We start from the raw sequence: 27,099 nt of genomic DNA, 5'->3' as shown, positions 1-27,099 counted from the left end.
GCAGCTCAGCTATTTCCTAATAGCTGTAACTAATTCCCTTTATTAAATCCCTTGTCAGATCCTGGCTGCTGCAGGGCCCCAGCCACAGGGCTAGTGAGGGTTCTGACCCAGGCCTCCAGTCACTCCTGGGTCAGGTGGGCAAGAATCAGGAAGGGCCCAGTCATGCAGTGGGACCCTGGGGCGTGTGCCTCAGGTTTCTCCAAATGTGTGATGAAGCTTGGTGCCTTCCTAAAGGCTGCATCCTGTGTCCTTCGAAAAGGTCACAGGTGTACAGTGTCTTCTGGAAGCCATATGACTGGAGTATCTAGTACATAGTAGCTGCTTAATAAATATTTAATAATTGGATGTGCATAGTTTGCAGGGAAACTATCTGATCAGAATTTGGGGAAAGAATTTGAAAGAGATTCTTTTCAACACAGTCCAACAAATATTTCTGGCATGAAAAGGAGATGATAGGTTGTTTTCTGAAACTATTTTTATTTTTAAGCACCTAGAACTTTCTTTTTTGGTGAGCTGAATGATATAGGGATTAAGTCAGGCTTTTTTAAAACTAGAAAACCAGGCCTATAAACTAAGACTTTATTTTTATCTACCTGGAAATAAATATTTATCTGTATCTTACTTTTTTTAAGATTGATTTGTTTGAGAGAGAGAGCAAACAAGCGTGGGGGGGAGGGGCAGAGGCAGAGGGAGAAGACTCCCCGCTGAGCATGGAGTCTGACGTGGAGCTCGATCCCAGGACCCCAAGATCATGACCTGAGTTGAAATCAGGAGTCAACCACCCAACTGACTGAGCCACCTAGGTACCTCTCTTAGTATCTTACTTTTGCAAAAAAAAAAAAAAATGAGATAAGCAATACCAGATGCTTATTATGTTAGATTTCTACCAGAGTTTTGTAAATAAAGTGTTACATTCCTAGGAAAGTGAAAGTCCAGTATTACTGGGAGAACAATTAAGATTAGGAGAAAGCAAAATGTATTGAGATTTGTGGATTTTCAATGTAGGTTGGCGCATGTAATATTTTTATTTATTAAAGTTCCGTGAAGTAAAAATTTCCATGTAATTAGTCTTACTAAATAACTAAGACATATAATTTTTTATTATTTATTTTTTTAAAGATTTTTTTATTTATTTGAGAGAGAGAAAGCACAAGGTGGGGGGACGGGAGGCGCAGAGGGACAAGCAGGCTCCCTGCTGAACAGGGAGCCCAACGTGGGACTCGATCCCACAACACTGAGATCATGACCTGAGCTGAAGTCAGACGTTTGACTGAGCCACCTAGGTGCCCCGACATATAATTTTTTTTAAGATTTATTTATTTATTTGAAAGAGAGGGAGAATGGGTGGGGGTGGGAGGAGGGCAGGGGCAGAGGGAGAAGGAGAAGCAGACTCCCCACTGAGTAGGGAGCCCGACATGGGGCTCAACCCAGCACCCCGAGATCATGACCTGAGCCGAAGGCAGATCCTTAACCGACTGAGCCACCCAAAAAGTTTTAAATGAAATATTCTAATGGGCCCTCAGAACAACAGTTTGCTTATGTGGCATATAAGTCTATAGTACTTGGCTAAATAAGCATAGTATTTGTTCTGTATCTTCCTCTTTAAAAGATTCTTCTGTGGTAGACAGAATAATGCCTCCCCCCAAAGATATTCATGTCCTAATTATTAGAACCTGCAAATATGTTACTTTATATGGCAAGAGGGACTTTGCAGATGTAATTAAATTAAGGACCTTGACAAGAGATACCCAGGACCTAAAATCACATGTGTCTTTAAATTGGAGAACTTCTCCCAGTACAGTCAGAGGGAGACGTGCCTATGGAAAAATGGTTAGAGATGCACCTGTTGCTGGCTCTGAAGAGGGAGGAGGGAGACTCTGAGCCAAGGAATGTAGGCAGCCTTTAGAAGCTGAGAAAGGGAAAGAAATGGATTCTCCTCTAAATCCTCCAGAAAGGAGCACAGACTTGCCAACACCTTGATTTTAGCCCAATGAGACACATGTTGGACTCGTGACCCACAGAACTATAAGTTCGTGTTGATTTACACCACTAAGTTTGTGGTAATTTGTGAAAGCAGCAACAGAAACTAATATATTGTCCTCCTGCTTGTTGGAAATGCAAGATTTTAAAAAATCTCTTGCTTTTATTCCTGGGGCACCTGGGTGGCTCAGTCATTTAAGCTACTGACTCTTGATTTCGACTCAGATCATGATCTCAGCGTTGTGAGATCGAGCCCCACGTGGGGCTCTGAGCTCAGCAGGGGGTCTGCTTGAGATGCTTTCCCTCTGCCCTGTCCCCTGCTCTGGCTGGCGTGCTCTCTTTCTCAAGTAAATAAATAAAATCTTTTTTAAAAATCTCATTCCTTTATCCCTTATGGGTTGTGACTGTCAGCAGCAGCAACAGTGACCCTAGAATGTCGGAAGTTTGGCAGGACTGAGAGCTATGAACTGTATTGAATCAAAACAGTAAAGGGCACAGTGGGCTTATCTGCAGTTCAACCCTTTGGCTGTCCTTTGAAGCTCTGTCATGAAGAGAAGTGCTGTTTCTGCAAGGTGCAAAGGCCAGGGCAATGCTTCTACAGAAAACTGCTCTTGGTGTAACAACAAAAGTAGCTTCATAAATAGGGAAATCATTCCAATAAACACATGGCTTGCCCATGATTTAAAAACCTGTTCAGGCATCTAAGAACTAGTTACACCTCCCCGACCTGAGGCCAACAAGATGATCTCTCCATAGTTGCCAACAGCAAGAGAATAATATAACTAAGCAGAGAACTCAGTTGTGATTAGTAAGCCTGCAAAGTAATAACTTGAGAGTGTGTCTATGAATAGCAACCCACTCTCTCCACCAACGTTCTTTGATAGGGACCTTTGATGGTTTTCCCCATTGTTTTAAAAGTATTATGTAAATATAACTTCAATACAAGTTTCCTAAATCCTCCTATTCAGGAATTCTGGAACCACCACTGGAACTAATATTTGATACATGACATTGACACATCATCAGTTGAAAATAGTTTGGCATTATCTTCTCAAGTTGTATGTATGCATACTTGTATTAGTTTCCGATGTCTGCTGCTGCAAATGACCACAAACTTGACTTACAACAAGAGTAATTTATTCCCTCATAGTTCCGGAGACCAGAAGTTTAACATCAGATCCCCTGGACTGAAATCAAGGTATTGATAAGGCACCCTGCCTTCTTCTCTCCTGTTTAGATTCAAATCTCCTTCTGCCTCCCACTTTATAAGGACAGTGGGATTGCATTTAGGACACATTTGGGTAATTCAGGATAATCTCCCTATCTCAAGATATTTAACTTAATCACATTTGCTAAGACTCTTTTTCCATATAAGGTTATAGTCACAGGTTTGGAGGATGAGGATGTGGACCTACCTCTGGGGCTCACTGTCAGCCTACTCCAATACCCTAGCAATTCCACTCCTGTTAAGTGCTCTAGAGATGCTCTTGCCTAAGTGTATTTTTTGAAATGCATTTTAGAAGTCCAAAGTAAATCACCCAGATGTCAATTGACAGGTGAATGGATAAGTAGAATGGCATATTCACACAAATGGAAATTTATCTATCAGTGAAAATGATTGATCTGTAGGAACAGGAAATTACATGAATAAACACTAGTAATAATGGTGAATGGAAAAGCAAATCCTTACTAGTGTACATAGTATGATACTGTTTTTATAAAACTCAAAACATGTTAAACACTGACCGGGGGGCGCCGGGGTGGCTCAGTCATTAAGCGTCTGCCTTCAGCTCAGGTCATGATCCCAGGGTCCTGGGATCGAGCCCCGCATCGGGCTCCCTGCTCTGCAGGAAGCCTGCTTCTCCCTCTCCCGTTCCCCCTGCTTGTGTTCCCTCTCTAGCTGTCTCTCTCTCTCTGTCAAGTAAATTAAAAAAAAAAAAAATCTTAAAAATAAGTAAATAAATAAACAAACACTGACTTGGGACAAATATGTGGCAGCCATGATTTTCTTTTAAAGATTTATTTCTTTATTTGAGAGAGAGTGTAAGCACCAGCTAGGGGGTGGGGGGCTGGCACAGGGAGAGGGGTAGAATCCCAAGCAAACTCCCCACTGAGTGCAGAGCCTGAGGTGGGGCTCTATCTCACCACTCTGAGACCATGACCTGACCTGAAATCAAGAGTTGCACTCAATGCACTGAGCCACCCAGGCGCCCCACCATGATTTTCTTTTAAGTAAAAGGAACGCAAAATGTAGAAGGTGGTCACCTCTGTGTTGGAGGGAGTGGAACATGAGCAGGCTGGGGCTATGGGATTGGGAAGGAATACCCAGGTAACTTCAGCATGGTGTAGATGTTTTAGCTCTTATGCTGGATGGTAAATCCTCAGGTGTAATGTTACAAATATTGCTTTATATGTATCACATACTGCATTTTACAAAATACCAATGTAATTAGTGGCATTGCATTAGGCATTTTTTGTGGCTAGCTACAGAGAGGCAAGCTTACTAGAGAAAACAATGGGATTGATCACAAGGCTTCATATGCATAGGAGCTGGAAAGCATCTGGATTTTGAAACAGCCGAAGTATCAAGTACTCTCTCCTCCGGTCTTACATGCAAAAGACAAAGAGGCTGCTGCAGGAAGGCTAGTTCAGCAAAGAGGAGATTCTCTGACAAATTCTTCACTTGTGGATAGCTTCATCTTTGAGACCTGTGTTTCCTCCCTAAATATAAGAATAACACCCACCCCACCCCCTAAAGAATAACCCAGATTTAATGAATCACAATTTCCAAGGAAGACACCAGATAATCTGCATATTTAATAGGCATACCAGGTTGTTCTCATTTTCAGGGAAATTTGGGAAATTTCTGGAGCAGTGCTTCTCAAATGTTAATGTGCACAGGAATCACTTGGGCTCTTGTTGAAATGCAGATTGATTCTGATTTAGTAGTTCTGGAGTGTGGTCTGAGTCCACCTTTCTGAGAAGCCTCAGGGAAGGCAGACACTGCCAATTAAGGGCACTATTTGAGAAGCTAGGTTCTAAAGCTCAGTACAGTGTTACAGACCCCCTGTGAGAATCTGGGAAGAGCTATCTATAGATCTATTTCATAGCAGAATGCGTAAACATAGAATTTAACATAAAATTGCAAAGGGTTTGGAGAGCCCCTGAACACTATTCTTAGGCTAAAAGAACATACCGTCAACCTGGTTCTGATGAGAAAGTGACAGGAATCTTCAATTAATACTGTCCAACATTTATTGAGTACCTACTATGTGCTTTGGCACTGTGTGCTAAGTGGTCTAGACATATTATCTCATTTAATCCTCACAATAAACCTATGAGGTAGGTACTTTTATTATAATTCTTATCTTCAAAGTAGGGAAACCGGTGCACAGAAAGTTTTAGGTAATTTGCTCAAAGGTATTCGGTGAGCCTGATTCCTGAGCCCAGGTGCTTAATTACTTTGTGTTACTTAAAACGGTCTTAATGTGTTGTAATTACTTTGAGGAAAGTGATTTTATTTTATTAAGCCTTGTCTGGAGGGGCCTCTGGGTGGCTCAATCATTAAGCATCTGCCTTCGGCTCAGGTCATGATTCCAGGGTCCTAGGATCGAGCCCCGCATCGGGCTCCCTGCTCGGTGGGAAGCCTGCTTTTCCCTCTCCCACTCCCCCTGCTTGTGTTCCCTCTCTCACTGTGTCTCTCTCTGTCAGATAAATAAATAAAATCTTAAAAAAAATAATACTTGTCTAAAAAAAAGACTTATCTGGAAAGTGAAAATGTGGACAGACTAGATCAGAGGTTTTCAAATTCTGATGGGAATCAGAATCTCCTGGGGCTTTTGTTAAACATGATAAGAAAATAATGCTTGGGTCCCATACTAGATCTTCATCTTAGAATCTCGGGAGATGGAATGGAGCTGGACATTTTTTTTAATGATTGAATTTTTTTTTCTTTTACAAAAGTTTATTCTTAAATCTACAGCAGGATCTAAGGCAACACTTCATTCCAGCTACAGGTGGCAACAGACGCTGTGACGGAGAATCCAGATGTTTAAACAGGAACGGAATTAAGGATCACCATTGCCTCAGGCACCAGGACCGGCTTCCCTTTTGCCAGATTTCTTAATTCTACCCGGTGGCCAGGGGGCCCTTCCCCACGGCTTTCGTTTTTAGCTCCTTCTTGTTTCTGCTTCTCTTTCTGTTTCCGCTTGAATGCTTTATCTCGTCCATCTCCTTGGCCTGCTTCTTGGGCTGTTTCAGAGGCTTGTTCTTCTCCCCTCTTTTTTTTTTTAAGATTTTATTTATTTATTTGAGAGAGAGCGCAGAGGCAGGGGGAGCAGCAGAGGGAGAAGCAGGCTCCCCGCTGAGCAGGGGGCCGGATACGGGGCTCCATCCCAGGACCCTGGGATCATGACCTGAGCCGAAGGCAGACACTCGACAAACTGAGCCACCCAGGCGCCCTCAGAGGTTTCTTCTTGTCACCTTCGCAGCCAGACATGGCGCCGGTCACCCCTTCCCCAGACCCTGCCCCGGGAAGCCTGTTTAACTAACACCCCAGATGATTTCAAAGTACAGAGTTCTAGTATCACTGCCATAGATTTTTCAAACACAGCATTTTAAAAGTGCAAAGTAAATGAAATCTGCTGGGTGAGACACTCTGAAAGGGAAGGTAGCTCTGAAGGTTAGGAAGTGCCTAGAAATGCATTACTGGCCCTGATCTTAATGAGGAAGAAAAGGAGGGAAGGCCCTGTAAGTTTCCTTTGCTTTCCTTTGCTCCTTTGACTTCCAGTCAGGAGTATTCCATAACATCGTGATTTAGAAGGGAATAGATCCACTTTTTAAACTACTTCACATAATAGAGGACACCCAAAAAGTGCTTATAAAGTGGTGTCATAGACTTGTAAGAATAGGGGCAGGAAAATTAACACTACCTCCCACCTTCCCACCCCCAGACAAGCTTCAGTTTGCTAAAATAATGGCAGAAAAGGGTGGGAGGCACAGCTTGACTCTCTTCTGAACTATTTTCCTTTTTCTCATTTGTTTATTAAAGCTTTTTTAAAAAAAATTTTTAACTGCATGTGACTTCATTGTGCCAAGTACAACTCTGGAGCTGGGAATACAGTGCTGCAGGAGGCCTACTCCCATTGCTGAAGGCAAAGAGTTCAGCACTCATACCCATCCAGGGATGGGGTTTAGGAGAGGGACACGTATAATGTAAGAAAAGCAAAAAGCAAGGGTTGTGAACAGAAAAGGAATCGGGAGAGAAGGGCGGATTTTTTTCTGTTGCTAAAACAGCTGAAGAACATGGATTCTGAAGAAGACTAGGAAATGGATGGAAATTCTAGTCAAGATTTTTTTTAAGGAACAATATATGTGTTGGGTTTAACACTATAGATATCTTATAGGTAATTAACTTCTGTCTTTTTGATGATACATTTTTAAAGAGATTGTTAAAGCAGTAATTTGTGAGCATCTTAGAGAAAGGAAGTGGTGATGAACAACACCAGGTGTGGATTTACTAAGAACAAGTCACATCAGACCAACCCCATTTCTTTGGTAGATTAGGGAACCAGGGTAGATCTGGGGTTGAGTAGGTGGTAGGAAAGCAGAAATAATGGAGGTGGATTCACAGAAATCTTTGTTTTTGAAAAAAATATATACTGAGTGTCTGCTTAGATCAGATGTTTGCTAGGCAACTGCACTCACACTTTTGTATTTGATCATCACAGCAAGCCCATTAAGAAAATCTTGTCTTCCTGAAAACCAACGACAACATAAAACTCAGGCTCTGCAAGCTTGACACTGAAGGACAGGGTTAGTGGGAGGGAAATATCTCAGTGGAGCCCATTTGCCCACCCATGAGGTCCCCAAGGCTGATCCTAGAGATTCACTTCCTTCCTATGGTTCCTCCCATTTGTGTAGTGGCTCAAGAGTTAATGGAAGACTTCAACCCTAATACTCTTTAGCAAAACTATAAATGGGCTGGAAGCCATAAACAAGATTTTAGGAAGGATGGAGGGTAACGAAATGGAAATAAACGTAGAAAAGGATTTGATACCGGATAATCCAGTTTACAAAATAAGGTTTTCAGTTTATAACACACTGCAGAGATTAGGACTTCCTCTCACTACTAGACTACCTGTTTTAAATGACTCTTTTCAGCAGGTCACTATGTATTTTCAGTGATTCTTTGCCTCTAGACATACACTTAAGCTATAAACTTTTTTTTAAGATTTTATTTATTTATTTGATAGAGAGAGACACAGCGAGAGAGGAAACACAGGCAGGGGGAGTGGGAGAGGGAGAAGCAGGCTTCCTGCCGAGCAGGGAGCCCGAAGCGGGGCTCGAACCCAGGACCCCGGGATCATGACCTGAGCCAAAGGCAGATGCCCAATGACTGAGCCACCCAGGCACCCCTAAGCTATCAATGGTTATAACCTCCCTTTTAGAACCTTATCTTCCACTCATCCACACTGTGAGCTTTTTTACCTTTCCTACTCAGAGTCTTCAGAATATGCTATTTGTTTTGCCTCTTTGCTCAAACCATTCTTCGAAGTCCGTTCTCCCTCAGCACTCTTTTCTGTCTGCCCAAATTATTTTACTCAGGGCATTGTGGTTTGAAGTACCAGATTCAATTAAGCTACCTCAAGTAAAAGGTTCTCTTAGAGTAATATGACATGTGATTTCTCGGAAACAGGACACAACATACTCTTGAGCCTTCTATCAGTTGTGAATACTTGAGGCTTAAGCAATTGTTTTTTTCCTCACATAAGAAGAAATCTGGAGGTAGCTAGTTGCTAACTGTTTTAGTGGCTCAACATTATATTCCAAAGACCAGTGGCACTACTCTTCTTGGCCTTTTTCTCATGATCACAAGATGGCTGCTTAGCTCTAAATATCATGTCCATGTTCAAAGAAGGTGGAAAGAGAATGGAAGGGAAACCAGTCTTCATCTTTGGCCAAGAGAGCGAAAACTTTCACAGAAACCTGCCAATAGATTTCTGTGTATATTACATTTATAAGAACTCTGTAACCTGGCTGCTCATAAAGGAAGTGAAATCACAAGCCACAAGTGATTACTATTGAGACTATATAAAGAACTCCACTGATAAAAATAAGATAAACAACCCAATAGAAAAATATGCCAAAGACAGGCCATTGACAGAAGAAGAAACATTTTTGGTGAGTAAATTTAGAGAAAGATGCCCAATCACATTAGTGATCAGGGAAATCCGATTATGATTATATTGTGATAACTACTCATCATGACGACATATTACAACCACGAAATTAGCAAAAAATTAGACAACTCAAAAATAAGTGCTGATAAAAATGTGGGGTTGTCTCCACTGCTAGTGTGGGTGAGGTAAAATGGTACAACCATCTGGGAGTACAATCTGGGATTATCTAGTGAAGTTGGCTGTGTGCATATGCCATGATGCAGCAGCTCCGCAATGAGCATTGCCACACAGGAGACATGCATACCAGTGTTCCCACAGCAAAAATGGAACTAACCCAGAAGCCCATCGTCAGAAGAATGTATAAAGCATGCATTCATTTAATAGACCTGCAATTATTGCAGCAACACAAATGAATACAAGAAATATTACTTCTTTTTTTAAAAACCTTTTATTTATTTATTCATGAGAGACAGAGAGAGAGAGAGAGAGAGAGGCAGAGGGAGAAGCAGGCTCCCAAGGAGCAGGGAGCCCGATGCGGGACTCAATCCCAGGACCCTGGGATCATGACCTGGGCCGAAGGCAGACGCTTAACCATCCGAGCCACCCAGGCGCCCTATTTCTTTTTTTAAAGGATTTTATTTATTTATTTATTTATTTGAGAGAGAGAGCAAGAGAGAGCACAAGAAGGCAGAGCAGTAGGTAGAAGGAGAGGGAGAAGCAGGCTCCCCGCTGAGCAGAGAACCGCCCCCCCCCCCCAACCCCGCCGCTCCGCACACAGGGGATGCCAGGATCCTGGGATCATGACCTGAGCCAGAGGCAGACGCTTAACCGACAGCCACCTGGGTGCCCCAAGAAATACTACTTCGAGTGGAAAAAATAATCAAAGGCAGATTACATATATTGCATAATGTTTTTAAAAGCTAAAAACAAGAAGGTTAAACAATATATATTTTTAGAGATATATACATATATGGTTATATGTTTTTCTACAGAGAAATAACAAAGCAAGGAAAAGATAAAGACAAAATTCCGGATAGTGGTTACCTCTCCCGAAGGAGGGATATGGGATAGACACACAGGTAAACTCAGTGATACTACAATAGTCTAGGTATTAAATTGAGTAGTGGATTCATAGTTGCTCATTTTATTATTATGCTTCATAATTTATATTTCATATATGTATATTTCAAATATTACATAACAAGAAACAAGAAAAAGTAGCTTTGGTAAGAAGGGTTAAAAGGATTATAAGATATATTGTTAAAACTTTTGGGGGAGGCACATGCTCTGGGGATTGAGACATTTCCATTTTTAATTGTTTTCGTTTTACAGTGATATTTGAGTACAGTAAAAACTATATTTGTTTCAGTTCAGGTGGAGAGAAAGAACATAAGCACATACAAACACAAGTACTGTAGTCAAATTTATTCTTACTACCTTGCAGCAACTTTGTGAAATAAAGTAGTTGAGACAAGAAGCACTATTTGAACAGAGAGAGGGTGACTTAATAATATTATGTTAAAGAACAGTGCAAGTAGAGGAGTAGGGACAGAAGTGAGAATACAGAAATATTTAAAGAGAAAGTGGAAATGGAGGAGGAAGATTATAGTCTCCTTTTAAAAATGCTTAGCACTGAAAGAAAAGATTAGTTTCTGTCTCCTTGAGGGAGTCTTCAGGACTACTCTTCCCAAACCCACTCTGCTTTGCTTTTGTTTAATTCCTGTATTATAGAAAGAAACATGCAGGCCCAGGGACGAACTTTGTCAACCATTTAAGAAAGTTTCTAGGGGGGAAATAAAACCTCTGAGGTTTCATGCCTACTGAAGGGACACACTAGTACCTATCCCCAACGGGGTGTTAACAGTGACATTATTCAATCAGGGTTTCCTTTTCATTATTTTCACTATCATTTCAAGGTCATTTAACTCATTGTCAATTCCAAATAGTAAACCAGAATCCAATCATGACAATAGATCAAAACAAATAACACCACCTCCAAAAACAAAAACTCCCACCCCAAACTATCCGAAACTAACCATTTCTTAGTCATTCTCTCCTCAATGGAGGACTTATTCATTGCTTGTAATCTGCACAAATTACAGATCCCATTTTAAAAACAGGATATGACTTAATACATTTTAATGGACTTTGCTTTATCGATCTATTTTTAAAGCTATTATCTGTAACTCCTCCAAAGGGCAAAAAATCTGTTAATATATTAACTGTTTTCTTTACCTACTTCTAACCTAAGAAAATGTCTTCTGGTGTTGGCAGAGGAATGGGAAAGAACAATGTATCACCTCCCTATGTGGTGTTTCCAGAGCTCCCAGGCAAAACACTCCTGCTTTGTGTGCCTACTGTACGCCAATACACTTCTGTCACAATATTCATTTAATTACACACCAGTCTTCCTGATGGGGCAGTAGGCTCCTAGAGGGCAGAGATCCTTTCTTGCTCATTTTAGTGTCTTTATAGTGTGCACTGAGTTTGATGTATATTGAGGGACTCAACAAATGCTGAATGAATGAATGAGTGAATAAAAAAAACATTAATCAATAGGGTTTTTTGAATGTTTACTTTTGAAAAGGCATTTTAAAAGTAAATGTTTATTTCAAAAGCTGTTTAAATAAAGCACTGTCCCTAGACTATGCCCAGCACATAGTCACAATAAATATTTTTTGAATGAATACCAAATACTTAGATATCACAAGTAATTTCAATTTATTGTGGCCTTGTACTCTGGGGGCCTTGTAACTCTGGAAGTAAAGGAAGCCATATAAACAATGGCACATCTTTCTCAGTTATAAATTGTTTAAGACTTTTAAAAGATATTCCAACAAAAGGTGAAATACAAAATTTACATTTTTTAAAAAGATTTTATTTATTCATTTGAGAGAGAGAAAGCACAAGCAGGGAGGGGGAGAGGCAGGGAGAGAGGAAGAAGCAGACTCCCCACTGAGCAGGGTGCCGGATACGGGACTTGATTCCAGGACCTTGGGATCATAACCTGACTTGAAGGCAGACGCTTAACTATCTGAGCCACCCAGGCACCCAAAATTTACATTCTTCTTAAAGAAAAACCTGCTTCCTCAAATACATTTTTGCTTGTGGGGTATAACTTGGGGCTCTATCTTCAGAATCTTTAATGGAAATGTTATCCCTCCATTAGTTTTAGGGGCATCTGGCAGGAAAAGTCTGAGAAGTAGTAAGCAGTTTTTGATTTTCATCTTACGTCTTGTATAAGAAGATATGAATAAAAAAAAGATGTGAATAAGGAGAAAACATACCAGTTGTTAACATTTATAGACGTTTTAACCTTTTATAAAATTTGGTATTTTTTTTCCAGGCTTCACCACTTACTTTTTTTTTTAACTAGCTCCACGCCCAGCATGGAGCCCAAGGTGGGGCTTGAACTCAGGACTCAGATCTAGACCTGAGCTGGGATCAAGAGTCAGATGGTTAACGGACTGAGCCACCCAGCTGTCCCCAGGCTTCACCACTTTTTGACCACAACACACAGCAGGGATTATCATCCTGATTTTACAGATTAGGAAACTGAGATTGTTAAATCTCTGGTAGGGTCCTCCTAGAACAAGGGATGAAAAGGTTGCTCATTTCAGGTAAAGAAAAATAATTGACACTCGTTAAAATGGTGAGGAAGACTACTGCTATTTGGGGTCAAAAATTTTGCAATAGGAGAAAGAAATTGTGCTTCATTTTGAATATAGTAAAGACAGCTGGGAATTTATAGCCAACAAACAAGCAGAGTGAGGGGGTCAGTGGATGGAAAATTACTATGAAGAAACAGAAAGGCAGGCCAAAGCTGGCGAATAACGAATTTGATCACGTATCAAAGGCATCAGACATCAAGGAGCGGGATGACTTAGCAGGATTCGTACTAATACTGGGTTCAGCCAGGCCACACTTCAAGGCCTAGGTCGAAGCCTAAGCAAGTAGAAGGCTCATTGCAGCCTAAGTAACGCTTGGTCAAGTCTTTGTCACTGCCTGTCTCGGACCTCTTTAGTATCCAAACCGTATGGATGAGGATGGCTGGCAGAGAGCCGGCGCTCTGGGATCGTAGGTCCAGAACCTAGCGCTCCCTCCCGGCATCAATAACCCCGGCCAGGGCTAACGAGACGTCCTCCTGCAACCACCGCAAGAACGCGGGTCGGAGCGACGCCCCCTGCCTTGCACCCGAGGCACCCCCAACGTCTGCCAGACCGCAGTGCATCCCACTTCAGAGGCGGGCTCCTCAGGTCGGGCGGGGCGGAGCCGGCGGCGCTGATTGGCCAGAACTCTCGGGCTTGGGGTTCCCAGCCCCGCCCCGCCGCCCCATTACTGGCCGCCTAGGCTTCGCCGCGCTCCCCTCAGCCAGCGAGGCCGCGCGCTGGCGGGTCCCGCGCTGTCCCGCGGGAGGGGCCGAGCCCATGTTCCTCCTCCCTACCGGTCCCATCCTTAAAGCACGAGTTCCGACGCCCCGCCTGCTGGGAGCGGGCGCCGGGATCCGGGCAGCGAACCGCCGGGGCAGGCCAGGGCCTACCGAGGAGGGCCCGAGATCACGGAGCCGCCGCGGCTGGCACGCGAGCGTTTCGGTGTGTGGGAGCTGCGAGGGCAGGGGTCTCGGGCGCCATTGCTGGCCGTCAGCCGCCCGGACCTCGTCTGCCCTCAGCGGCGCTTCTCCGGCCGAGAGGAGGCATAGCTTGGGGCCGTCGCCACCCCCGTAGCCCGGTGTCGTGAATTGTGTGCCTGATCTACTGCCCGCGTCGGGCCGCCGGGGCCGAGACCATGTTTGACAAGACGCGGCTGCCGTACGTGGCCCTTGATGTGCTCTGCGTGTTGCTGGGTACGTACGCGCCGCCGGCCCGAGGGGCGTGTGCGCGCGAGCCCGGGGTGGGGTGTCCCGGTGGGTACGGGCGTGTGTCTTCTGGGAGGGGACTCGCGGAGAGCTGCGGACGGGCGTGGGGGCGGTGTGTGTGCGCCTGACGGGCGTGCCTTTGCCGGGCGAGACTCGGGGGGCGGCTTCCGCAGCCCGGGGATCCCGCTTTGCAGCCTGCACCCCCGGCCCCCGCGTGGTCCCCTCTGTCTGTCCCCGCCGATCTGCTGAGCCCAGCTCTGCTTGGACGCTGTTCACGCCTCTGCGCTCCGTCCCTTGCTCCTGTCCTCTGTCTCCCGTTCCACTCCCAGCAGAGCGGGGTGGGCTCCTCCCCTCTCTGCTGTAGGGAAACCCGGTCACTGGCTTGTCAGGTTCAGTAGCGACACGGGAGGTTTGATTCACTGGGGATTCTCAGTAACAGGCGCCAGTGCCAGATTTATCTTACTTGTGGGAAGCAGTTTAATTTTTCATCTTTAAAAGGCTAGAACGTTCCTAATTAGAAGGTGTTACCCGGTTGTAAATTGTCAGGTTGCAAGTGGGTGTGAGGATGCCAGGTTTCTGCCTATAGGTCTGAAGCAGCTTGCCTTTTCGGGTGTGTGTGTTTGGGTGTGTGTGCGCGCGCGCGTGCTCCAGACCTGTTTCCTTCTCTGTACAGACCTTGCCATGGTGTAGCTTTCCATCTCCAGTGACAGCCCACAAGGAGCACTAGGCATTCTTTGGCTGCAGCAGCTTTGGCGTTGTCTTCCTCATGGAAGAGTTCATTTCTGGGGCTTCTGGTTGCCAGTTGCTTCTTTCTTTTGACAAGAAAGAATTGAAGTCACCTGGATAAGGGATAGGCGTTGGAAGGAAACTTTCACGTTTTTAATATGTATTTTGTAAGGCAGTATGTTGCGAACTATTTAAACGTTGTGTGTGTGTGTGTATATATATATATACACACACACACACATATATATATGTATGTGTAGAAGATCTGATTGAGGTTTGGGTAGCCCTAGTCAAGTATGGAAGTAAAGTAATGGTACTGGCAAGTTTTTTGGCTGGGGGATCTGTAACTTGAGAATCCTAGGTGCAGGTGTGCATAATGGCTTTTCACTGATAAGAAATTCTCCGGGTTTGAATCTCGTATTCCACTTTTCTGCCTCATACCTGACCACTTAGGCGCTTGCAATCTTGCTCAATTCTTAAAAATTCTTTTACCTCTTCTTTGAGGTAAAATCCCTTTTTGTTATTTATGAAATATCTTTATTGTTGACCAGGACACTTCCTGTAGAGCTCCGCAGTGAATTTTTGGAGTTAAGTTTAGGAAAGCGAAACGTTTTGGGACGCTATTGAAACGCAAGGAATTCTTTCAGATGTCAAGACAGACTAATAACTACATTAACTGTATGGAATTTTATTGATTTACAATGAAAGGATTATCTTTGGTAAAGATGTTAAATTTTAGATTTGTCTTTTAATTCCAATGTAGTTAGAAAACAGTGTTATGTTAGTTTCAGGTGTGCAGTAGAGTGACAACAATTCTATATATGACTCCGTGCTCATCAAAATAAGTGTACTCTTAATCCCCTTCACCGGCTTCACCCATTTCCCCTCCCACCTCCCCTCTGGTAAGATGTAAAATTTTAAAATGTACTTTAACTCCTACTCACTGTCAGTAGGGCTTTGTTAAGCTTCATTTATATTTTAGAGAAGGGAGAGGGAAATGGTCAGAAGTAATTTTACTAATTCTAATATATTGGATTGTACCCTGTCATTGCTGCACTCTTAGAATTATGTGTCAACTTCCTGTTCTCCTACCTTGTGAGAGTTATTAATTTAGAAAACAAATGTCAAGTTTTTTGTGGGCCAAGCACTGTACTAGGACAAATGAAACCTAATATTGTTTTAAGGTAGCTAAAGCTAATATTAATAACCACAAAGTCATAAAGTAGACCTATATTTTGTTTGTACGTTTTAAAATTTATCTATAATGGAGAAACCTGTATGCAGTACAGTTTTATAAATTATAAGTTCTTCTTATCGGTGTTTTCAACATGATGCAAATAGCACATAATTTACTACAGAGGTAAGAATAATTTTATTGCTGCATTGCTACATTGACCTGACAGTTGCAGGATTTATGATGGTTCTCAAAAAGATAAAATTGTGGGGCGCCTTGGTAGCTCAGTTGGTTAAGCGACTGCCTTCGGCTCAGGTCATAATCCTGGAGTCCCGGGATCGAGTCCCACATCGGGCTCCCTGCTCAGCGGGGAGTCTGCTTCTCCCTCTGACCCTCTTCCCTCTCGTGCTGTCTCTCATTCTCTCTCTCTCAAATAAATAAATAAAATCTTTTAAAAAAAAGATAAAATTGTGTTTTTGATTTAAATGTCTTCGATGGTTTTGGAAAAACTTGTTTGGGGACTTAGGGATTAAGTATGTTTTAGAAAAAGATACCTCATCTATTTGAAATATGTTTTATCTGTTACTGTATTACTCACAATTCTTTTAAAGTAATTCAGAAGATTTTTATGATGGGCCCAGAATTCCCTTTTCCCAAATAGAAAATGAAGTACTGACTTTAATTTGGTATATAGGATGACATTAGATTTAACAATATCAATTCTCCATTACAAACAGTAATGAAAGAGAAGAGTGGGGGAGGAGATAAAACTTTTTCATGCTGAGTTTTGGAAGGCAATATATTTTGAGAGCAAATTCACCTTTTTATTGGAGTGTAAGTGTTATTTTAAATTTGGTTTTTATTCACTTTACTGACAGCAGGAGATTGACAGCCTAAAATTAGGGGTTATCAACTTGGAATTAACTTTCTTCTTTTTCTGTGGAGAATATGCAGGTAAGAGTTAACTACACCAACAAAAAGATGATTAAGCACTTCTTAAGTACAGGGTTATGTGAAAGTGATTCGTAATTACAACCTGAACATGTTCCAGGTTCTGTTAATGACCACCCCAACATCATACAGTGTATCCATTTTAATATGATGATGTTACATGATTGTGTTACATGACTACTTTAAAATTTTATGGAGTGTGATGTCTGTTGAAGTGATCATTAAACGTGTGTGTGTGTATATGTACATTTGTACCCCTTGGTCATCTTTATCACTGTAAAACATGACTTCCTCCATGTGATAATACCCAAATGATTAGTTCCTTCAGTGGATGTGGTAAGTTCTTGGAAAAAGAGTCAGAATTTTGAGAGATGGTATATATTTGAAATGGAGCATAGTCTTGACATCTTTCTCTGGCTGTTTTGATGATGAGTTCTATCGTTGTAGAAAAGGTGGGCTATAAGCATCTGAGCACACAAGAAAAGTTGCTCTATAGGGAGTGATAGCAGGCTGTTGTGAAAGGAGCAGTGTTTTTGCCCAGTGTGTTAAATGGTGTCCTGAATAAAACTTACTAGTGTTTAATTACTGAGAGTCATTCCAGATTTTATCCACAATGGCATACGGCTGCCAGTTCGTGGACACCGAGTCCACTGTTTGATCCAGTGCACATGGATTGAAGGCTGATTCTGCCAGGTCCATGTTAGGTGCTAGGGCTACAAAGATGAGTAAGGCAATCCTTGGCCTAAAGGAGATCAGGGTCTAATGAAGAACAAACAAACATGTTATCTTACATCATGATAAGCGTAATAATGGAGGTATGGAATAAGTGCCCTTTGTGTACAGAGAAGGGAGTTGTCTTAGACCTGATCCATTATAAATAAATGGTTTGTTTATCCTTAGTGATGCAGAAGTGACAAAAGTTTCTTGGAATATTTCTTAGAATCTTTTTTTTTCCTCCCCAACTTGATGCAAGGCAGTAGGGACCCAAGTAAGTTTATGATTTTTTTGTAGACCAACCTATGGTGTCTAGAAGGTGTAACTGGCAAAAACTTTTTATGTGCTTGTGTTTTGCTGTGTGGTAGTCATTTAAAGTACCTTTTTGGCCTTCATATTCTCCTTTTGCCCCTCCAGCTTTGTTCTCCACCTTGCTCTGTGCTCTGGGAAGCAGGCAAATTATATGGGCTCTATCAACTGACCTCTTGCTTTATGGTTTCTGTTTGGCTTTGGCTGGTGGTATATCAGTAGGAGGCCTGGAAGAGCCAGTTCTCTCCTGTGGGATTTGGGTTGCTAGGGCTGTTCTGTGGTTTGTGAGTAGGTCACAGCTTCTCTTCAATGGCCCTCTCTGCCAGCCAGCTCGTTACAGATCTTTCTGGCTTCTGGTAACCCCTTAGTTGCCCCTTTAGGCCTAATGATGATAATGGCCTCCTGATGTTGGTAGCTTGGGAGTATTCCACCATCCTTTGCTACTTTCCCTAAATCCTGCCTATACTTACAAAGATGGTTCCTTCATTAAATTCTCTTGAATACCTTTTTGACTGTTTTTGTGGTTTGTTTGTTTTTGGTTGGAACCCTACTAATGACATTCATACGTGTCCAGAACAGATTTGAGGTAGCTTCCCTTTCTGCACTTAACACGATTTACAGCTGCTCTTTATAGCAGGTGCAAACAGAAGCTCATGGACTCCAATGTTGGCTTTCTTAGAAGAGAGGTTGGTCATAGTTTCCTTAGCAAGCTCCAAATGTGGTATCACCATTATGCCAAATCAGAGTCAACAGATTAAGAATAAAATCTGGCAGCAAAAAACTGGCAACCAATAGTAGGTGTTTGTAGAATCCCTGTTACTTGTTCTTCCTCATTACTTATCTCAAATACTGATACCGTATGTTGTTGCCATGATACTGACATCATTCTACCCCTTAAGTATTACCCCTGAGGAGTGGTCCCTTTCCTGTCTCTCAGTTTGGGCCTGTTTCTCAAGGAAGAAACAATCAAGTATTCAGTGAAAGATTCTCACTTGCTAAGTAGTCTGCAGCAGTTTGTGCCTTCCCTTTTTTCCTAACGTTTATCTGTTCATTCATTATTGAACATGTATTTGTTTAATATCTGGTAGATGCTTGGCGTTGTGTTGGATGCTGAAGATAAAAATAAGTAAATCAATACATAAATTGGACATAATGCTTATCGTGATTGCTAGCCATTTCAACCTCCATTAACTTTTATTAAGCAAACTTCTTTTGCTTCTGATGAAAGTTTACTGTGTTTGTTTCTCTTTTTTATATAACTTTTCTCTTTCCTCCAAGCCACAGTGAGAGGGAAGCGATCTCAGAAAATGAACAAAAATGTGTTAAGCTGGCAGATCCTTGGGTTAGACTGGGGTCCTGTTGCAGGCTTTTTCTACCTTTAAATGGCCAGTTTTGAATAAAAGCAGAGGCTTGGAAGAAAATGCTACTGTTTGGCTCCAGCTGGCTTTGTACACTTGAGTTTTAACTTAAACTTACCTTGCTTGGAATAAAGTATGGAAATGTTCAGAGAATGTTCTCTATAGATTTTACGAAATGTAAATTCTTCCTTTATATTCACTTTGAATTACATCCTCTTGGAACCTCATGGACATGCTGTGGATCTTGATTAATCTTTTTCTTGTTTAATAATTTTTGGCTGAGCTCTACCAAAGTTTTCTATCTGCTCAGCTTGGGGAGTTATTCTGATTCTTGTGGATAAGAAATTGAAGTTTAAATTGTTATTATTGATCCTACTAAAAGAAGTTGGAAGAAAGCCACTAAACTCTCAGATTTTAAATAAGCCAGTTAAAATGTAGCTTACACTTTATGGAAAGGAATTTGGAATGTTAATTGTCCACTTCCTCCTAATTTAGGTGACTTAATTCAGCATTTGGTTTAGAAATACACAATCTGTGTACTAAGCTAGTTAGGGATTATATAGACACGTTTTGTCTCTCTTACTGTCTTTTTAGAAAGCACCATTCAGATAGTATGAACAGGGGTTACAAGTAGCTTTCTTCTTCCAGCCTTCTTATTTATTTTTCATTTTTACAATTTTTTTCCTTCTCTCTTCTCTTCCTCCTGCTTTTATTCTTCCCTTCAACCTTCTTGCTGTCTAGGTTTAAAACCCAGATGGCTTAAACATAGTTGTTTTGTTTTGTTTTCTGAAACTAGCCTAATGGGAGTTTGGGAATGATTTGTTCTTTATAAACTATAAGCTTTTCTTTTTCTTTAAAATAATAGGTGACATAGTCTAGTGATGGACTCTTGATCTAAATTGCTTAGGTTCACATTTCACTCCCTCTCTTTACTAGCTCTGTGACCTTGGGCAATTTTCTTCTTTGTGCCTCTTTTCCTAATAAAAGTACCTACTTCATATGGTTGTTGTGAGGCTTAAGTGAGTCAGTATGTAAAGAGCTTAGAGCAGTGCCTTGAACTTAATGTACATATGTTTGTCAAATAAAATTAATCCTTTCTAATCCTACCAACTGTAACACAATTTTAGTAGAAATAACATCAACTAGTTTTGTGTTAGGTACAAAAGCACTCACAAACTTTGCAATGTTTCCCATGAATACTCATGGAATGTCTTTGAAGCTTATAGACCATCTTGAAATAGTAGTGTTGTATCAGTCATGTGTAAAAACCACATATACGATCTCCAAGTAGTGGTAATCCCAGCAGTGGAGGAAATTGATCTGGATAGGTCTGTGTTAGAGAGTAATTAAACAAATGGAAAAAACTTGATACATTCATAAATCCTGAATTTCAGCTTAATCAAGAAAATGGAGCTAGCTGTACTCTATGTCATCCTCACGATTTTTATTGCCCAGGCCATGGGAATGGTCACTCCTCGTATAAAAAGTGGACTTCATTTAAAAAAATTTTTTTGAATGACCTTAATTGTACATCCTCATTTGTGTAAATTCTATTATTTGAATTCTCTGCAATTAAGTGGACTGCAAAGAAAAAACTTGTGTAACACTTCTCCATACCCTCTTTTCCCTCTACTCTTGCTTTTTTCAACCAGATACTTATTTTGATGTATCTTAATTTGAAATTGTTTTTTGGGGGGGTGTGTGTGTGTCCAGTGCTAGATTTTGTAAATATTTGACTTTGAATTATCTTTATTTATTGAGCACGCATTATGTGTTTAATACAATGTTAGGAGCTTTAAATATCACTGTGTAAAAGATAATGTCTTTAATCTTTAAGATAATTACAGATTTGGTAAATGCCACAAAAAAATTAAAACAAGGTTAGAAGAGAGTGAGATGGTGGAGGATGGCAATCTCAAGGAAGGCTTCTCTGAGGAGTGGGTATTTGAATTGGCCGTGGAGGAATTGGAAGAAGTTGATTCTAGGTTTAGGAAAGAGCAGGTGTTGAGGGCCAAACAGCAAAGAGGATTTTGTAATAGGAATTGTAACATTTGTAACAGTGTGACTGGAATATAGTATGCATCCCTGGCATTCTTAATAGTGAATTTCTTGAATTCTATTTCTTATTTCTTATATTGAATTCTTATTTCTAAATGTCAAAGTCGATAATAATAACTGACAGTTGTTTAGTGCTTACTAGGCCCAGTGTGGCCTGTAAAGTATCTTGTTTTTTTTTTTTTAAGATTTTATTTATTTATTTGACAGAGACACAGCGAGAGAGGGAACACAAGCAGGAGGAGTGGGAGAGGGAGAAGCAGGCTTCCTGCTGAGCAGGGAGCTGGATGTGGGGGTCGATCCCAGGACCCTGAGATCATGACCTGAGCTGAAGGCAGACGCTTAACCACTGAGCCACCCAGGAGCCCTGGCCTGTAAAGTCTCTTAACAACTTGATCAGGGAGGGTAGCTTGGTCATCTCCATTCTGTAGGTCATGGAACTGAGGGCTAGAGTAATTGGGAAACTCTCCCAATGGAACCCAGCTAAGAAGTGGTATAGTCAGGAATTGGGAAATGCATTTTTAAGGATTATAAATTTTGAATGTGGATTCACTGGTCCAGATTTAGGAAAGGTGCCAATAAATGGAGAGGTTGAGGAAGGAGGGGTTAGGGGATTAGCTGACTCTAAAAATGATCATTATTTTTAGGTAGCCTAATTGTTTTATAACTATCTGAATTCTGTATGATGTGACTTCAGAGTCTATTTCTACTTATGATATTTTGAGCATGTGCCTGTTGTCCAAAGGAGGCAATTTAATTTTTCATAACTCAAACTCCTAATTACTGCTAAGAGTTTGCCAGGAGAGTATATCATACTGGAAGATGTAACTAATTTGCCCTGTTTGGTAACATACCCACAGATTTTTTTTCAGATAGCGTTGTCATGGGCATTTCTATACAGGAAAGGAAGAGTAGTTCTCAGTTGTCATTGCTTAGAAATGTTTCCTGAGTCTTTTTCAGGGTGGGGTGCCTAGGAAAATGACATATAGGAAATGTGTACTGGATGAGCTCTTGAGTTAATTGGCAGCTTGTTAAGCCAGGTTCTGCCTTGCCTTTTGGTACATTTACATCAGCACTAAGAGAGATGGGTTGGCTGCTTAGGTGCACTAGGGGTAAATGAGGAAAAGCGAAGAAAACCATTATTCACTGAATCCCTAAATGAGCCTTTGCTAAATGTCTTACATAAACTCATGCAATCATCACAAAACTCTGAGGTGTTAGCTTCATTTTATGTCATAGCACTGGAAAACAAAAATGGGTAGAAAAATAAAACAAAAGCCAAGTATCTCAAATAGCTCTTGCTTACTGTGGAAGACAGACTCTTAAGAAACAGTGACAATACTGTATGGTAAGTTGAGTGCTGATAGGTCCCAGCTTTGAAGTTACTAAGAGTGAGTGAGACAGGGTCTCCATCCTGGAAGAGGTACACAGAGCCTTGTAAATGGAGATCGGTAGGTATTTTAATGAAGTCTATATATTTCAAAATGATTTCTCCTGAGATGATTGCTTTTACTTTCCAGCAGAGATAACATAGCTTTGGGAATATTACTTTTAGTTAGTGCTAAATTCTGTAAATAATCCTGTAGACAGTTTAGGCCCCATCTGTATTACTGGGTGAAGACACAGGAGGAAGGTGCTTAGAAAGTGTGTGGCACATGGTAAGCATTCAAATATTTGCAACATGAATATATAGGCAGTGTATTTGAGTCAGCCGCTCCTCCAGGGTTTGAGTTTTAGCTCCATCTATTACTAACTCTATGATGTTGGGCAGGTGGCTTCAACTCTGTGAGTTTCGTCATCTAATGAGGAAAAAGATGTTAATAGTGCATTCCTCATATTGCTGTGAAATTAGATGAGATAATGTATGAGACAATGTATATGAAGTGTTTAGCATAGTGAAGTGTTTTGTATAGTCCTGGCCTGTGCTGTTGTTATCATTATTAAATTAATAAACCAATTTGATACCACTGACACAGTTTGTTATTCAAATTTGATGTCACATGGTAGTGACTTTTCTATTGGAACATTATTTAGTATAGTTCTAGTTTCAGCTTAAAGAGCATTGAGATAGGAATCTGGTTTGTATTTCATTTTTTAGTGCCCAGATCATTTTGGGAAATGTTTCAATTCTAACTTATGTCTTGGATCAGATACCTCAGTAAGATCTTCTGATTTTACTTTTAGGTGAACAATATTCCCACAGCTCATAGGCAAGGTACCCGAAGGAATGTTTGTGGTTGGAGAGAAAATAGTAAAATAGAAATGGGTGTGTGAGCTAGTAATGGCATGGTTTGGATAGTGGTAATTTCTCTTAGTTCTCAGTTCCTAAAACATGAAGGTTTTATGTCTTAAATATAAACTGGTCAAGAGCTAACTTGTAGTTCAGGCTGAAGGAGCTAAACATAACCTGTTCTCATCATAACTTTTTTTGATCAGTAAGAAGTTATCCTTTCTTCTTTCCATAGAGTTTAAGAAGCAGATGTGTATAGTGGTCACACCCATCTGCAGTGTTCTGGGATAGCCCAATTTTAGCTAATAGCCTTCTGCTTAAAGGCAGTTTGTTAAATGTATGACTAAGTGTAATTAAAAGTCATAGTTTTATGGTATTAACTTTAAAACTATTATTAAAAAACATAATTTTTCAAGCGACATCCCAATTTAATTTGCAAAATATACCTAACATAGTTATGCAGTGTAACAGAAGCAAGTGACATTTGTATTACTTTCTTTTTCAAATGGCATAGATAAGAGAAAGGAATTTCCAAATATGTATTGTTTCTGACCCAGTGGTCGAGTTGGCGAAAGGTTTTTTAAATTGTGATGTTATCAAAACTTGTTAGGCAGGTTATGGGTAATATGCAGCTTTATAGCTAGTGTTGGATATCTATATCACTACTAACTTTATGTACCACAATATGAGTGAGATTCTAAATGCTGCCATTGGAGATAGCCTAATTATGAACCAAATATAATAACAGGTAACTTACCTTTATGGAGATGTTTTTGCATTGACTTTCCCCCTTGCTTAGGATTTGATGTCACGGAGATTTTCCAGTGAGTGCAATTTTTTTTATGTAACTATTTGAACAGATCAAAGTATGATCTAGTAGTGAAAGCAGTTGGCTTGGAAGTCAAATTCTGTTCTTGCTTCTGCTACTCTCAATGATCACATGGGCAGGATCTCATGGGCTGCTTCATTTATTCATGTGTAATTTATAATGAGAAAAATAACTGCATATATCTCAGGATTGTAGTGGTAAGCAAACTTTGCTTATCAAGAAGAGTCAGTTGCTGCAGAATATATTACAGCAGTTGACACCAGTGGACTCCCAAGGAAGTCCAAGAAGGAAGAGAGAGCACATAGTATTCAAAGGGGTGTTTTGAGCAACTGGAACAGACGTATAGGCGATCAATTATAAGTCTAGTCTGGCCAAGAATGGTGTGAATGTTGTCAGGAGGAAGTAGGAAAAAGCTGAAAAGTGTTTAGGTAGTAGTGATGGGTCCTGATACAAAGTAACAGGCCCCCTGCTTGAGTTTTCTCTTTTGCCATACTTAGGTATACAGTTTTATCAGTGACCAAGAGTCTCATGAAATCTTGAATTAGTTTGTTATTCCAGTATCAGTCATACTGTGAGAAATGGGGGCATGTGCTATCTTGAAAAGCCAATGCAAAGTATAGTTTGGTCAGACTGAAATTTCAGTGAAGGGAGATGTTCATTTTTTTAAAAAATTAATGTTCACCTACCATTTAATTAAAAAGGGAAAGAAACCACAGTTTTAACTTAGTCTGCTGAATATCAGGAGATTATTTTATCAATAGCAGTTTGTCTTCAGTAAAATCTGTCAAATTCTTTTGGCAAAGATCTGACACACCAAGGGAGTCTCTTCTAACCTTGTAATTTGCTTGTGCTATGTTCTATTCCATTGACCTGCTGAGTAATAAACAGGTGAGAGATATTCTTTGAAATAGAGTAATTACATTATCTGAGATTGTGTTTCTATTTTCCTCAGTACAGACTAGTTCATTAGCCAGTTAGTGATTGGAATGGTGAGACCTCAATGTTACTGTGTACCTGTAGCTGTCTGACTGATTTATTACTATGTGGGCCATTGGGATATAGATTCCATTGAACAGTTAAGGATTTCATCTACTCTATAGCCATGGAAACTCAACACCAATTAAAAATAGAGCAGGATTAAAATTCCATGGCCAAAGTTGTAAGAAAATCTTGACAAAATTGAGTCCTATTTAAGAGCATATTTTTTGTTTGCTAATAACTTAAAACATACATTTAAAAGCACTGAGCTATTCAGTAGTCATTACTGAAAATTTAAACTCAAGTGAGCCTTTATAGCCTAAAGGCCCTGATGTGGGCTTTAGCTAAATAAATTACTTCTTTTTAAAATTTTTTTAAAATTTAATTTAAATTAGCCAACATTATAGTACATCATTAGTTGCAGATGTAGTGTTCAATGATTCATCAGTTGCATAGAACACCCAGTGCTCATCGTAAATAAATAAATTCTAAGAAAAAGGGAGGCAAAAAGGAGAGTGGGGAAAAGGCAAACAAAGGAAGTGAAGGAAGTAAATATTGCTGGATGGTCTGCTTTTGCCTTCTGAGAGGAGTTCAGAAGAGGATGAAGCTTCTTTGATAGAAAGGATGAGAGAATTAATCATGAGGATGTGCTTCATAAAGACCTGAGAGTGCTTGTTGCCCAGTAAAGAGATTGTTGTGGAGATTCTGATTTTTCATTTGGAAAAATTTAAGGGTCACATTTATAGTGATTTAAAATTACTGAAGTAAGGAGCTTGTCCTTACTGTAGATTGGTCAATTAATTCAACCTATGTCTAGGATTTACTAGGGAAAAAAAGTCAGATTACTGAAAAAATGCTGTGTTACCCATATTTCCTGTCTTTGGACTTTTTATGATTAACAATGAGCTATTGGGGTGGGGGACGCCGGGGTGGCTCAGTCAGTAAGCATCTGACTCTTGATCTCAGTTCTGGTCTTGATCTCAGGGTTGTGAGTTGAAGCCAAGCCCTGCTTTGGGCCCCACACTGGGCATGGAGCCTACTTTAAAAAAAAAAAATGAGGGGCGCCTGGGTGGCTCAGTCGTTAAGCGTCTGCCTTCCGCTCAGGTCATGGTCCCAGGGTCCTGGGATCAGGCCCCGCATCGGGCTCCCTGCTCGGTGGGAGGCCTGCTTCTCCCTCTCCCTCTCCTCTTGCTTGTGTTCCCTCTCTCGCTGTGTCTCTCTCAGTCAAATAAATAAAATCTTAAAAGAAAAAGAAATATTGAGATAGGGGGACAGCATAATTTGGTTGATATGTTGTAAGTTGAAGTTGTAGTAGAGGTAGAGGAGTTTGACATTTTGAACTGTCAGATATAACAAATAATGAAACCTTATGGTTTGTTTAATCAGGGGCTAGCCATAGGCATATTTCAGTGAGTTACCTAAATATAATTCAGGAGAAGGTGTTTATGTAATATGAGATACAGACATAGTAATACTTACTATAATAAAGGGTGTCAATCATATATGTGTATCCATCTTATCTATGCAAAGTATTATTAGCCAAAATAAGAGGGAAACAGACTGTGTTCCATTTTAAAGAGGTTAGAATGCAGGATGAGTTTACCTTGGAGTTTCAACAGGACTTTATTTTAAAAAATTTGTGTTTTACCAAGATATGAAATAATTTCCATTTATTTTTACTAATGTATAAAAGTTTTTAGAGAATTCTTTTGTATTATGGGATGCATAAAAGTTAAGTGTGTGGACACTGGAAACATAC

The 27,099-nt window shown here is 40.6% G+C and overlaps 1 protein-coding gene across 3 annotated transcripts in view; it reads left to right on the top strand.

Moving 5' to 3' along the window:
* The first annotated feature begins 13,532 nt into the window (after positions 1–13,532).
* Positions 13,533–27,099, top strand: part of PLPP1 (phospholipid phosphatase 1) — a 103,317-nt gene continuing 89,750 nt past the window's right edge. For all 3 annotated transcript variants that reach the window (XM_028119131.2, XM_088023310.1, XM_028119132.2), the window contains exon 1: positions 13,533–14,004. In XM_028119131.2, coding sequence (XP_027974932.1) covers positions 13,947–14,004 — 58 coding nt within the window. In that variant the 5' untranslated portion in view covers positions 13,533–13,946. The remainder of the gene's footprint in view (positions 14,005–27,099) is intronic.

The sequence above is a fragment of the Eumetopias jubatus genome, unplaced genomic scaffold, assembly GCF_037043125.1.
Source record: "Eumetopias jubatus isolate StellerSeaLion01/CBP00866 unplaced genomic scaffold, mEumJub1_p1.0 scaffold_5, whole genome shotgun sequence".
NCBI lineage: Eukaryota > Metazoa > Chordata > Mammalia > Carnivora > Otariidae > Eumetopias > Eumetopias jubatus.
This window is presented reverse-complemented; position numbering and strand designations above follow the sequence as displayed.